Source organism: Hevea brasiliensis, unplaced genomic scaffold (assembly GCF_030052815.1).
Source record: "Hevea brasiliensis isolate MT/VB/25A 57/8 unplaced genomic scaffold, ASM3005281v1 Scaf98, whole genome shotgun sequence".
NCBI lineage: Eukaryota > Viridiplantae > Streptophyta > Magnoliopsida > Malpighiales > Euphorbiaceae > Hevea > Hevea brasiliensis.
The window spans coordinates 66,009-79,780 of record NW_026615319.1 but is presented as its reverse complement, the minus strand read 5'-3'; the positions used below and the strand labels follow the sequence as shown (position 1 = coordinate 79,780).

General features: G+C 27.9%; 1 protein-coding gene across 1 annotated transcript; it reads right to left on the bottom strand.

Moving 5' to 3' along the window:
* Positions 1-898: 898 nt before the first annotated feature.
* On the bottom strand, positions 899-7,268 carry LOC131177848 (homeobox-leucine zipper protein HDG5-like). The gene is made up of 12 exons (XM_058142951.1): positions 7,080-7,268; positions 6,476-6,721; positions 6,217-6,386; positions 5,638-5,755; positions 5,063-5,245; positions 4,247-4,720; positions 4,026-4,124; positions 3,682-3,897; positions 3,377-3,545; positions 2,996-3,264; positions 2,781-2,876; positions 899-1,579 (listed from the first exon to the last, which is right to left on the bottom strand). The coding sequence occupies exons 2-12, from the start codon at positions 6,614-6,616 to the stop codon at positions 1,127-1,129; spliced, it is 2,388 nt and encodes a 795-aa protein (XP_057998934.1). The 5' UTR covers positions 6,617-6,721; positions 7,080-7,268; the 3' UTR covers positions 899-1,126.
* Between the last annotated feature and the right edge of the window lie 6,504 nt (positions 7,269-13,772).

Below are 13,772 nucleotides of genomic sequence, written 5' to 3'. Positions count from 1 at the left end.
TTTTTAATGCCATTATTAATAATTATGTAAAATATTAATTTTCAATTAAATTTAAAAATATATTAGTCGATCGATTTTATCATGATCATATTACGGTTATGTGCAGTTATTGTGCTTAGTTTTGTATTTAAACTCTATATATATTTAGTTTCTTAGTTATGGCCTCTGTTTTTTTTATTCTATTATATTTTATTTCTTAACACAACAAAATCTACTACTAACGTAAACTTTAATTAATGTGTATAAACTTTTTATTTTATATAATTTTAATTTATATTTTTAATTTTGCATTAAAGATGATAAAAAAAACTTTTCTAAGTATGTACATATAAAATGTGCTTGTCCTATTATGAATTTTAGTATGAGATAATAATTACTAATTTTATTCTCTTAACAAATAGTGTAAGACTTTAGCATGTATTATTATATTTAATAAACTAAATAAAATAGCTAATATAATAGGTTAAAAAATTATTTTCCAAAAAAAAACTCTCTGACTAGTATAAAAAAAATATAAAATTGAAAAATATAAATAGGTTGACTTTTATTTGCCACTTTCTAAAGTTATCTTATTTAAAATGTCTGTAATTAAAAAAGAACAAAATGTATTAATTAATTTCTTAATTTTACATTTATATTTATGAAGTAGAATAATTATTTATATAATTTTATATTATTCATCTTATCACCTTGCTCAATTAAGCAAGGTAATAGATAATTTAGTCGAACTATAAAATATTTTATAATAATTTAAATAATTTAATTGCGATTTTTTTAAGTACTATGACAACATTAAATAGCATTAAGTTGAAAAGAACAAAATAGGACAACAAGCAGAAGTCAATACCCGAACCACCACCGTTGCTGACTGGTGTGGCCTCATCACGGCCTCACCACAAAGCAAGGGTCACATCTTGGTGCGCTCTTGACTCCCTCTATTCTGCATTCCATTAATGATACACTTCTTTCTTTACTACATTTACTACTAATTTGTTCTCCGTTAGTAACCCCTTAATCTCCCATTAATTACCCACTTGTCCATGTCGTAATTACCAAAACATCCTTGTGATTAATCTAGAAAGAGAAGGGGAGACCTTGGGTAATTTTCAACTTCAAACCCTAGACTTTATTCCTCAGGTGCAGCACTAGGCTCAGGGCAGGAGGCGGCGGCGGAGGTGTTAAGAGCTGAAGTAATCTGGTGCACTGTGTTGCGCAAGTGGTTATTGATGGCGTTGACACTGGAGAGATTGAGCTTTGCAGATGGGATGGTGCTGTTGTTGGCAAGTACTTGGAGCCCCACAGTGAGTAGACAGCCTGCATTAGAATTATTATTATTTCCATCTTGTGAAGATTGGATGGAGTTGCCTTCATTGACAGTAGTGTTGGTTTTACAAGTGGATTCCATTGGAATTATAACAAACCCTAATGGAAGAAGAGGGATGCAAGATGGGTCCTCCCCACCCATAGCGAGCTGGATTGATTCAACATTGATGGTGGTGTACACAACAAAGCTTCCAGATTGGTCTGTGCAACTCTCCTGTAGCATCAGATCTACGTGTTGGGAAGAATTGCTTGCAACCTATCATCTCAATGCATACATATACATATATCAGTATGCTTATTGGTATTGAAATTTAAACTAAATTTTATATGTTAAAATAAAATAATGAAAGGTAAGGCATGACTTTTTAATATTACGTTGTTTGGGAGTAAAGATAAATGATAGTTTACTAATTTTATGTTGTTTGGATCAAATATATGGAAAGATAAAAATTGGTAATAATTAATATTTAATTTATAAAAACTTTCCCTACACCCTCAATTTGACATGTTGAGAAATTAAGAGCTTTGGAAAAATCTCAAAAAACCAAAAAACCTTAAACTCAACTCAACTCAACTAAGCTTTATCCCAAAAATTTGGGGTCGGCTATATGGATTCGCTTTCTCCACTCTGAACTATTTTGAGTTAAATCCTCATAAATGTGTAATGCTTCTAGGTCATGTTGTACTACTCTTCTCCAAGTCAATTTAGGTCTACCCCTTTTTTTCTTTCTATCCTCTAACCGAATGTGCTCTACTTGTCTAACTGGAGCCTCCATATGTCTATGCTTCACATGACCAAACCACCTCAATCTCCCTTCTCTCAACTTATCTTCAATTGGCACCACTCCTACCTTTTCTCTAATACTCTCATTACGGACTTTATCTAGTCTAGTATGGCCACTCATCCACCTTAACATTCTCATCTCTGCAACTCTTATCTTAGATGCATACGACTCTTTCAGTGCCCAACACTCACTACCATATAACATAGCCGGTCGTATGACTGTACGGTAAAATTTTCCTTTCAATTTATTGGGAACCTTAGATCACATAAAACTCCCGTGGCACGTCTCCACTTCCACCATCCGGCTTTAATCCTATGACTAACAGCCTCCTCACATCTCCCATCTACTTGAAAGACTGAGCCTAGATATTTAAAGTGATTACTTTGGGATAGTACCACTCCATTCAAACTAACTTCTTCCCTATCACCAATTTAGCCTTCACTGAACTTGCAATGCATGTATTAAAAAACCAAAAAACCTTATCCCATAAAATCTCCCTCCCAAATAAATCCATATGTCTTAATTACATTAAAAAAAAAAAAAAAAACCTTATCCTACCACTAAAAACTTGCTCCAAACAAAGTGTTTGGAGGTGAATTTGGTATTCAATTTATAACATTTTTATGCCGACTCTCACCATAGCCCTGGCAATATGATGCGAAGAAAACTTACATTGATGCGAAGAAGAGAAATGCAGTTTCCTGGATGAGAGCCATTGGCAATGTGAGCAACTTCATGCAAGGTATTCCCATTAGAAAGAACATCCAACTGGACAAAGTATGATACAATACATTTTGTCAATAATAACAATAATAATTAAGGAGAATGTATTACAGTAGATTTGATCAATGAAATCTCAACTTAATTAATAAAAATACTAAATGAACCTGAGAAATTCCTTGTTCATCCCTTAGGAGATCAAAGACTTGGTAATGAGGAAAGGGCATCCAAGTAGTGGATACTGCACTGAGAATGATCCCATTAGGCTGGCCAGGCTCTGTGATTTTCCTAGTAGTAATTCGAACAATGTCATCGCAGGATTCAGACAAGGCTGTCCACGATTGGCCACCACAAGTGCTTACATTCACGCAAAACGTTCTTATCATTCTCTGTGCCAATCTCATCAAATTCTTTCTAGCTTCCGGAGAAGGTATCACTGAAATATTGCAATAAAAACAAAATATAATCCTGCAACTTCAGCATGCATACATTTGCGCCTGTATAAATTGTGAAATAAATGGAAAAAAAAATATAGCATATTTTATAACCTCCTAGGTCTGAGATATTTCTAGCCATGAGGCTAGCAACCCTCTCACATTGTCGTTGTAATACTCCTAACCAGCGATGAGCTCCAAATGCCATCCCACTATACACAAATTGACTAAATATCTGATGCACAGGCTTCTCCTCAATCTCTGCGTGTTCTACCCAAGTAACCTGTGTGTGTGGGAATTATTTCATCAGCATCGCTCTAAAAGATTACTAAACCCTCCAAAATGGAGTAACAGCTGCCAATATTTTGTTAGAAAAATTAAAGAGTAAGCAGCTCCAAATTTTACAAGTACCTACGTACCCTTGAGTACCCATTGGGCATATCTTGAATGACACAGCCAGAAGGCCTTCTCCTGTATAGAGGAAAAGAAGGTTGTTGAATATTCTCATGGAAGCCATCAATGGGAAAATCAACAATTGCCCAAGTTCCTTCCTCTACATTTTGTTGGCAATAGCGTAGAAAATATGCCTCCCGAGTTGGCACCAATGGGGAAAGAAATTGCAGTTCTGCATAAATCTGATCAAATAACTAACAAATAATTAAGTGAACAAAAAGAAAAAAAAAATTGAGAGATTAATGGCAGCATAATTTTCAATACGATTAAAAGACTAGTTTATAAGTAACACCATCAAATGCAAGCTTACCAAGTGAAGAGAACCACTCGCACCAGAAACACCAGGACTTATAATTTGAACAGTTTTTGCACTAGCAACAATCGAAGGAAACAGCTCCATCCATTTATTCTAAAAATGCAAACATACAAAGAAGCAAAAGATGAAGCATAATTTAGCTTCATATTTGAGTTAAAAAACAACATTCGTTAACATGAAATGGCAAAAGGATGAATATAAATTAAGGTACGTACTGCATCGAGAAAGGCATCAACCAAGTTGATGCTATTCATTATAACCACAGCACTGTCTCGTGTAGCTTCATTCCTTAACTCACTTGAATGCTGCTTGAGATTCAGAAGCCATGGAAACATCTTTGCGTGCTCTTCAAGATTAAGTACCTCCTTCCCATTCTCATTGTTTCTGATCCAAAGAGGTTCAGTTGCCTGGCACATCTTCACAAGTTCATTAAGGGATGATATTGCAATCTCCATTGCAAGAGTTTTTTCCTCTTCCATCAACACAAGACCAGACTCAGCAAAGGAAGAAGTTTCCGGCAACATAGGCATAGGCATCATCTCAGTGCAAGAACCCAAGGAGTCTGTGAACTGCCTTGAATATATGTTCATATCCAAGTCCAAGGAAGGGGGAACAAGTGTAGGAACAGGTTGCATTACTTGAATCGGCCGGCCAGTATAGCGTGAAGCAATGCAACAGACACGTTCTAACTGCTCAAGATTTTAGCAAGTATTGATCAATCCTGATTTCTTCTTTCTTTATATATATATATATATATATATATATATATATATATATATATATATATATATATATATTCGAACTCGGCATCTTCAGTATCATTGAGGACTAGCAAAGCCATAAATTTATATTTATGGAATCTTATTCACAACATATAATTAAGCAGCATTTTCATATTATATAAGCATAAAAAAATAACTGTTTTAATTAAATAATTTTAAGAACCAATTAATTATGAGATTATTATATATAGTATTTATTTATTTCAATTGGTAAATTGTCTCATGAACTTAACAATTGCAATTAATTACCTGATCTCTAAGTCGTGCATTTTCAATTCGAAGCTCCTCAAAGGAAATCCCACCAATCACAGCTGGCTCTCCACAACTAGGGCAGATAAGATTACGTAATTCTGCTTGTAGCCGATAATTATCATTCTTCAATGTCTCGTTCTCTGCCCTGAGTATAATATTATCTGCTCGATCTTGCTGTGCCTATATTACATTACATTTTAAAGGAAACAGAAAATTAATAAGGCTACGCTAAAGGGGTTTATTATCAAATGTAGCCCTAAAAAGAATTACCTTTTTGGAAGCACATGTGCAGGTAAGGATTTAAATTACCCAAGCCTCAGGGTTATTAATGGATACAGACTGTATATGGATATGTTGGACTAGAAGAAAGGAGCCAGTGAGCCAAAGCTATAAATGCGATTCTTTTGCTACGATGCTCATGATGATGGCTTAGTAAAAACATTACTAATGGACGCGGTTTATTGGGAATCGCATTCACCGTGTGTAAGCTCAGCGGCTTCTTTAAGAGTTGGGGCATTTTAGGGTTAGCATGAAAGTGAAAGAAGGGAGAGAGAGAGAGAGAGAATAGTTACCTTCATTTGGGTACGGCGATTTTGGAACCAAAACTTAACTTGGCGCGGTTTTAAACCGAGTTCTTGGCTAAGTTTCATCCTTTGTTTGTCATCTGGGTGTGGACATTCCTTAAACAAGCTGCAAAAGAAGTTTTCTTTATGTTTATATATGATATCATATGAAAAAGCAGTGCTCTGTTGCATAAAAATAAAATATGGTTGTAGAAAAATACATTTGCACATGAAAATTAATTAAAGCCATAATGGGTCTGTTTAAAAGTGGATAACAAGTTTTGAATTTGCTGAGAGCATAAGATATAGAAAATCTCTCTGAGACAAACACAAACAGTCCACTTTTGGATCTTTTTGCAAATGGTTTTTTCTTTGCAAATAGAGAATCCAAGTTACGACTGTGCATGGCATTGGAAATTTATAGATAGAGAAAATTGAGAGATGTGCAGAGATGTGTTCATGAAAATTATAATATTTTTGTTCATAAATTAAACAAAAATAAAATGCATAAGATAAGAAAATTATTTTTTTTTATTGTAATAATAAAGATATATATATTTTTTTTTTTTTAAAAAGATGGAGACATACGCTTCCATTTCTTGGATCTGGCGTGCAGTGTGCCTATGGTAACGCTTCTTCTTTGGAGGCTGCTCGGTGCTGATCTCTTGCTCATTCCCTGATTTGTCTTCAAGTTGTTCACTTCCAGACCTACTCTCCATCTCCTCCTTTCCACGCATCATTAACTCACTTTCTTCTTTCTAAATAAATCCAAACAAATCACAGAAAAAATCATCGTTCATCTCCAAAAATAATAAAAAAAAAAAAACGTAGTGTAGACTGCACCTACAGGGACTAAGGAAGGGAAAGAATTGAAGGACATGCTTGGCATGAAGTCGAAGTTAGGGTTTCCCATGGAAGACGTAAAATGGTTTTCTGAAGAGATCACATTTCCTCCCATGTTCGGTAATACTTGGCAATCCCCATACATTTTTCCTTCTTCGTTGTGTATATATATAAGCTAATTATTAAAAGAAACACCCCAAAATTCTGGTTTCTTTTTACCAGCTTCACTTGAACCTAGCCGTCTCTGTGTCTGCCATTACACTCAAGAACAAGAAAGAATATAAATGTAAGAAAATAATTAAAAAATATATGAAATGGGCTCTGTCAAATCTAAATATGTAGCTCAAGAACACAATTGAAAGACCACGAGAAAAATGGAAACAAATGTTTCATTTTCGTGGTAAAAGTTGCAGAAAGTTGCCGATGAATAATAAAGATTGTGATTTTCCCATATCTGAAAAGTCAATAAAAAGAAAGAAAGAAAGAAGTAAAGCAAAAATAAGATTAATTCAAGATTCACCATTAAAGATTGAGAATTAATTGTCAAAAAGAAAATGGCCAAATAAAAAATCAAAGCTTAAACATCAAGAGCAGAGAGTAAATGGTACCAACAATCTTATGTCGGTTGATCTTTGAAATTTCAGAATTGAATTCTTGGAAAATAAGAAGAAAAGAAAAATAAAATCTTCCTGTTTTTGATTTCCAAAACACCCCTCTCTTGCCCTTGAGGCCTCTGGCCTTCACTCTGCTCCTCCCACTCTCACTCTTTCCTTTGAATGTTACTTAATATCTCTCTCTTTCTCTCTGACTATAATATGCATTTGTGTCATAAATAGATAATTTATGGATTTCACCGTACAGGGTTAAAATGGGCATTTTGAAATTAGGATTTGAGAGAAACCGATCAAATGCCAATTACTGCGTTTAAATGGCTTTCGTACGTGGCAGGTCCTTAATGGCCTTTTATACGTTTCCCGAAGCCACAATGCAAAAGTCAAACCCCTCCTCATTCACCAAAGAAAATTATCCTAATTCCTCGTGCGTGGGGTTTTCTTTTTTTTTTTTTTAAGGATTTTACTTTTCAAAAATACCGTAAATTAATCTAATTAATAAGTTATTTAAAAATTATTTTATTACAACATATTCATGTATTTTATAAGTAATTTCATAAATTAAATTTATTTAAGAATTCCTGTCAAAAGAAACGGTATTATAAAAATCCGAATTGACCTTGCAGTGGATCCAATAAATTAGTAATAAGATATAAAATCAAATTGATTTTTTTATTGAACCGAATAAAGAGTTGATTTAGAAAAAAATCGATTGAGTCTGTGATTGAATGAATGACCATTAATTCATTGACCAAGTTAATTTAAAATTTTTTAATTAAAAATTTTAAAAAATCAATAATATTGATATTTTAATATTTAAAATTTATATTTATATTTAGTAAATGACTAAAATTTTAATTAATTATTATTTTTATTTATAATAATATAAGAAATTTTATAAAATGATATTTTTTATTTTTAATATATAATTAATATTTCATAAATATTAAGAAGTGGTAAAATATTTGTATTTTGTATATTAATTATAAATTAAATTTTGAGAATTAAATTATTTAAATTTTAAATATTTTTAATATTTTCATATAAAATTTAAAAATATTATTATATATATACATATTGATTCTAAAAATAAACTTAGTTGATTAAATTTTTTTAATTAATATTGATAACTATAATATTTAATTAATTTTTTAATGACCCACTGATTAAACCGTTAACCCATTGGTTGAACCAGTGATCCATCAATTTGGTCTTTTGCCTAGATAAATTCTGAGTCGCATTTAATAACTATGAAATAAAAAGAGTGTTGATTTTGTTTTTTTTTTAAACAAAGATTCAAACTATTATTCATGAAAGAGAAGTAGGATACAACCTATCTTTAGACAACAAAAGAACTAACTGACTTAGGGGATTAGATGTCCACCCAATAGCAAGACAACTCAGATGAATATTTTTAGCAATCCAATCTGCACAACTATTTGTTATTGTAGGTACAAAGCAACACTTAACAAGAGGATAAGCTACAAGCAAATCTTGAATGTCATGAATAATAGACTCGAATTCCCAAGGGACGGAAACTAGAGGAGAAGAAAGGAATTTAATAAGCTGAGAAGAATATGATTCAATCATATAAGGACTGGGTCCCTAGCTTAGAATGAAAAGAAAAGCTTCACGAAGAGCAAAGCCTTTTGCCATAACAAGAGATCCAGCAACAAAAGATGAAGCACACCCATATAGGAAACTACCATTCAAATTCTTTAGGATAATGCCATAACTCACTGTTGATGAAGCAACATTAAAAGAGGCATCCACATTTGCTTTCCATGAACCAAGGGGATGAGAACTCCACATAGCATTACCCTGTACTCCATTAAAACTAATCCTAGAATGGCATTATGGAATTGCTAGGGTTTGCATCTCCTCAAGAGCATTCTAAGCCTTCCAAATGGCAGCTATAGGATTTGGAGGAACAAACTTAAAAATAGCAACATTGTAAGACTTCCAAATTTGCCAACACAAGAAAGCTGCCAAACACAATTCCTTCTTATTAGGAGCTGAAGAAAAAAATAATAAGTATCCCAACTAGTCCACAAAAGAAGAAAAACCAGCCTCCCATAGGGAGAAACCAAATAGAACCCAAACCAAATAGCCTTGGCATGCTCACAAAAGAACACAAGATGTTCCTGAGTTTCGACACTCTTATTACAGATATTGCAACAAGAGAAGGGCTACATTTACACTTGAATAGATTAACATTTGTAACTAGAGAGTTTGTATAGGCCCACCATAAGGAGCGAATCTTTTAAGGGACAATAATATGCGATATAGCCTACCAGAGATGGATTGAAGGGGATCTGGATGTTTAAAGGATGGCAATACTAAGCAATTGAGAAAATAAGATGAATAAAGAGGGGGATAGAAAGCTTAATTTTGCTTTTAACATTTTAATCTATGTGTTTAAAGGCTTTTTTACTCTATGTTTAAATAAATTTATTTTTAAGTTTTTGTTTCTCAATTAATCTATAATCTTTTGTTTAAGTTTCAATAGACCTAATCTTTTACTAAAAAAAATAATAATTTTTTAATAGTAAAATATTAATTTTGTATTTTAAAGCACAAAAAGTTAATAACAAATGAAAAAAAAAATAACAATGCATGAACATTAAGAACATGAACATAACCTAGATTTGAACATCAAGAAGCAAAAAATCAAGAAATAACAAAATAAATAAATAAATAAATAAAATAAAAAGCAAAAAGATTGACCCATTAATTTCAGGGCCAGAAGATTGAATGCCCACCGCCATTAGATTAACAGTGTGGAAGGCTCATCTAATTTCTTCTCCTCAAATTCGAGTCCTTAGATTAACGAGAGCCGAGATAATACAACCAAGCCTAAATTATGACAAACACATAATCAATTTAAAGCATGACTAATAACAACTCCAGCAATTCAAAGGATCACTGGCAACAACCCCATCAAAATTTGAAAATTAAAAAAAAAAAAAAACTAGTGATAAACCAAATAAATACAACCCTAGATGCAAGCTCAGTAACAACCCATTGATTTTTTTTTTTTTTTAAAAACCAGCAAAAAACGCAATAAAAACAATTTCAGATGTAAGCCAAACAACAACTCAGTAGCACCATTGTTGAAGTCGAATGCTTGAACTATCGAATGCCTAGCAACAACCCAATAGTGTTGCTCGCTTCACTCATCATGAGAGGCTAGTCAAGATTATGAGAAGAAATAGGAAGAAGAGAGTGGAAGGAGGGGAGGACGAGTACTCGTGTTGACTAGACGTGGGAGGGGACGACTATAAAGAAAGGAGAAGTGGTTCTAGAATGAAGAAAGATTTAGAGATTAAGTGGTGACATTGGTTGTGTCATGGATTTTGTATTATGAGTTTGTGCTCTTGAGTTTATGAATCTTGTGTTCTTACAAATACTTGAGTTTTACGAGATTTGTTTTTATTTTATTAATTTGTGTTGTTGAATTTATGCTTTTGTATTTGATAGATTCTAGAATTATGCTCTTGAGTTCATGATTTGTGTTCTTGATTTACCATTGTTTTTAGATTTATTTCGATTTACCATTTTATTTTAATTATTTATTTAAAATATAAAACTAATATTTTATCATTAAATTTTTTTTGCCAAAAATTGGGTTATTTTGGACTAAAATAAAAATATGTGTATTAATTTGAGCAAAAAGTTTAAAATTATCTTATTAGAGTTTCCTTAAAAAGTTTAAGGGCAAAATTAAGCTTTCAACCATAAAGAGGGCATGTATATATATATATATATATATAAAATGTAAAGAGATATTCTCAAAAAATTTGTTACGTGCCACATTTTAAAAATATTCTCCTTTATACTAATTATTATTTAATTTTTTATTTCTCTTTTAATTATCATTATTAATCACAATAATACCTTAATATTTATTATTTAAATTATTTTTTTTTAAATTTAATTTTTAAAAATTAAGACATTTTTGTAATTAAATTCAATATTTAAAAATTATTTATATTATTTTATAAATACTAAATATTATTTAATTTTTTTATTTCTCTTTTAATTATCATTATTATTTACAATAGTACCTTAACATTTATGATTTAAATTATATTTTAATTTTTTTTTAAAAAATTAAAATATTTTATGATTAAATGTAATATTTAAAAATTATTTATATTATTTTTTTATAAAATTTTTTATACAAAAATATTATTTGCTACATGTTACCATTAATAATAATAATAATAATAATAATAATAATAATAATAATAATAATAATAATAATAATAGGTCATTGATGACCTTTAGTTTAAAGAAAATTTACCATTAATTTATGATCTCATAATAAATCATAAATATTCTTATTTATACTAATTATTATTTAATTTTTTTATTTTTCTTTTAATTATCATTGTTATTTATAATACTACCTTAATATTTATTATTTAAATTATTATATTCTTTAAAATTTAATTTTTAAAAATTAAGACATTTTGTAATTAAATATAATATTTAAAAATATTTATATTATTTTATAAATACTAATTATTATTTATTATTTATTTCTCTTTTAATTATCATTATTATTTATAATATTATCTTAACATTTATGATTTAAATTATTATTTTCTTTGAAATTTAATTTTTAAAAAATTAAAGCCTTTTATGATTAAATGTAATATTTAAAAATTATTTATATTATTTTTTTATAAATTCATTTATGCAAAAATATTATTTGGCATATATTACTATCTATCTATCTATCATCATCGTCATAATAATAATAAAAAGGGTTATTGATGGTCATTAATTTAAAGAAAATTGACCATTACTTTGTGATCTCATAATCAACTATCATATAATTTAGTCAACCTTAAATTATTTTATATCTTTAATGAATATTTTTATTACATTATTATATTTTCTATTATTTTTATTATAAAATCTTTATTAAAAATATTTGAGAGACAAAAAATGTATTTTACATAAAAAGTTATACAAATAAAATATATAGATTTAACTTATTTATAATTAATATGCATTATTTTTATATTAATAATTTAATATTCTTTTTATTTCACTTTCTTAAGATTAATTAATGGGTAATATTATTAATATTATGGCCAACTTATGACAATTTAATTGAAATGACCAAGTAAATAGAAAATATTTTATATTATAAAAATTGAATTAGAATGTTTGTTACCTTTTTTTAATTAAATAATAGTTAATATAAATTAATTTTTTATTTAAATGATTTTCATTTGTTTATCTGTATATAGTATGTCATATGAGATATTGAATACATATCAAGCATTATCTTCTCAATAAGTATTTTCATTTTACCTAAATGCTTTTAAATCTTTTTTTAATTTATACTTTTTTTTATTATTTCTTTCACAAGTTATTAGTTATTATTCTCAAAATTTATTTATTTAAATATATTTAATTAATATTTATTTCATTATTAATTTTTTATAAATTTTTTATTTAATAGTTCTTAAACCTCTAAATTTTTTATTTCATTATAATTATATATCGAATGCAATGATAACTAATATTTTGATTATCCACATTTTATTATTATTAATTTTTAATAGAATTATTTTTAAATTTTAATTAAATATTTATATTTTGATGCATAAATTATCTCTAAACTATATTTTTACATAGAAGTAGAATTTCAAAGATAAATTGTAAACATGATTGTATCGAAAATTTAATTATAAATAAAGATGATTAAAAATAATTAAAGTTATAGTATTAAAATTATAGAATCTGTTTTTTGAAAAATAGTATGTATTTTTAATAATTATTATACTAATAGAAAATGATAATATTTTAAAATTTTAATTTTTATGAAATATATTTATTTTATATTATAAATTTATGTAAAGTGATAACATTTTTGTCAGAAAATTATTTTATAAAAAATATATCAGATTAATAAAAAAGAATTTACACTTAGATATAGTATTTTTAGCAAAAAATATAATAGAATATTATTTTTAATTATAAATATTGTTATATATTTTCATTATTATTAAAATTAAATAATTCAATTTCTTATTAGTAATTTAATTTTTTTTTATTATATTAATAACAAAAAAATATTATATTTATATATTTTTAAAATAATATTATTTTCTCATTAATTTAATTTATTTTCTGTAATTTATAAAAAATAAATATTGATTTACATAAATTATGATATAAAATATAAAAATTTTATAAAATTTAAATTATTTTTTGAATAAAGTATATTTATTACATTTTAAACGAAATAATCATAAAAACTACTATTAATATATGTATAAAAAGAATTAAATAGGTATTTTAATTAATTATATCATAAATTAATTAAAATTTTATTATTATAATAAATAAAATTTTATTTAAATTAAATTAAGTAAAAGATAAATTTTAATTTAAAATTAATTTAATAATAATAATAATTTAACTTATTTAAAATATAATTAAAAATTAAATTAAAAAATAAAAATTATAAATTACCTATGCATAGGATGGACATTATGCTAGTCATTTAATATAATTAATTTAATTAATAAAAATAAAAATTTATTTTTTATTAGTTAAGATTTAATTTTATTGGAAAAATTTTAAAATTAATTATTCTAAATGTATTAAGTTGATATAGAAAAAATTATTCTTAAAATTATTAAAAAAAACTTTATTTTAATGTATAAA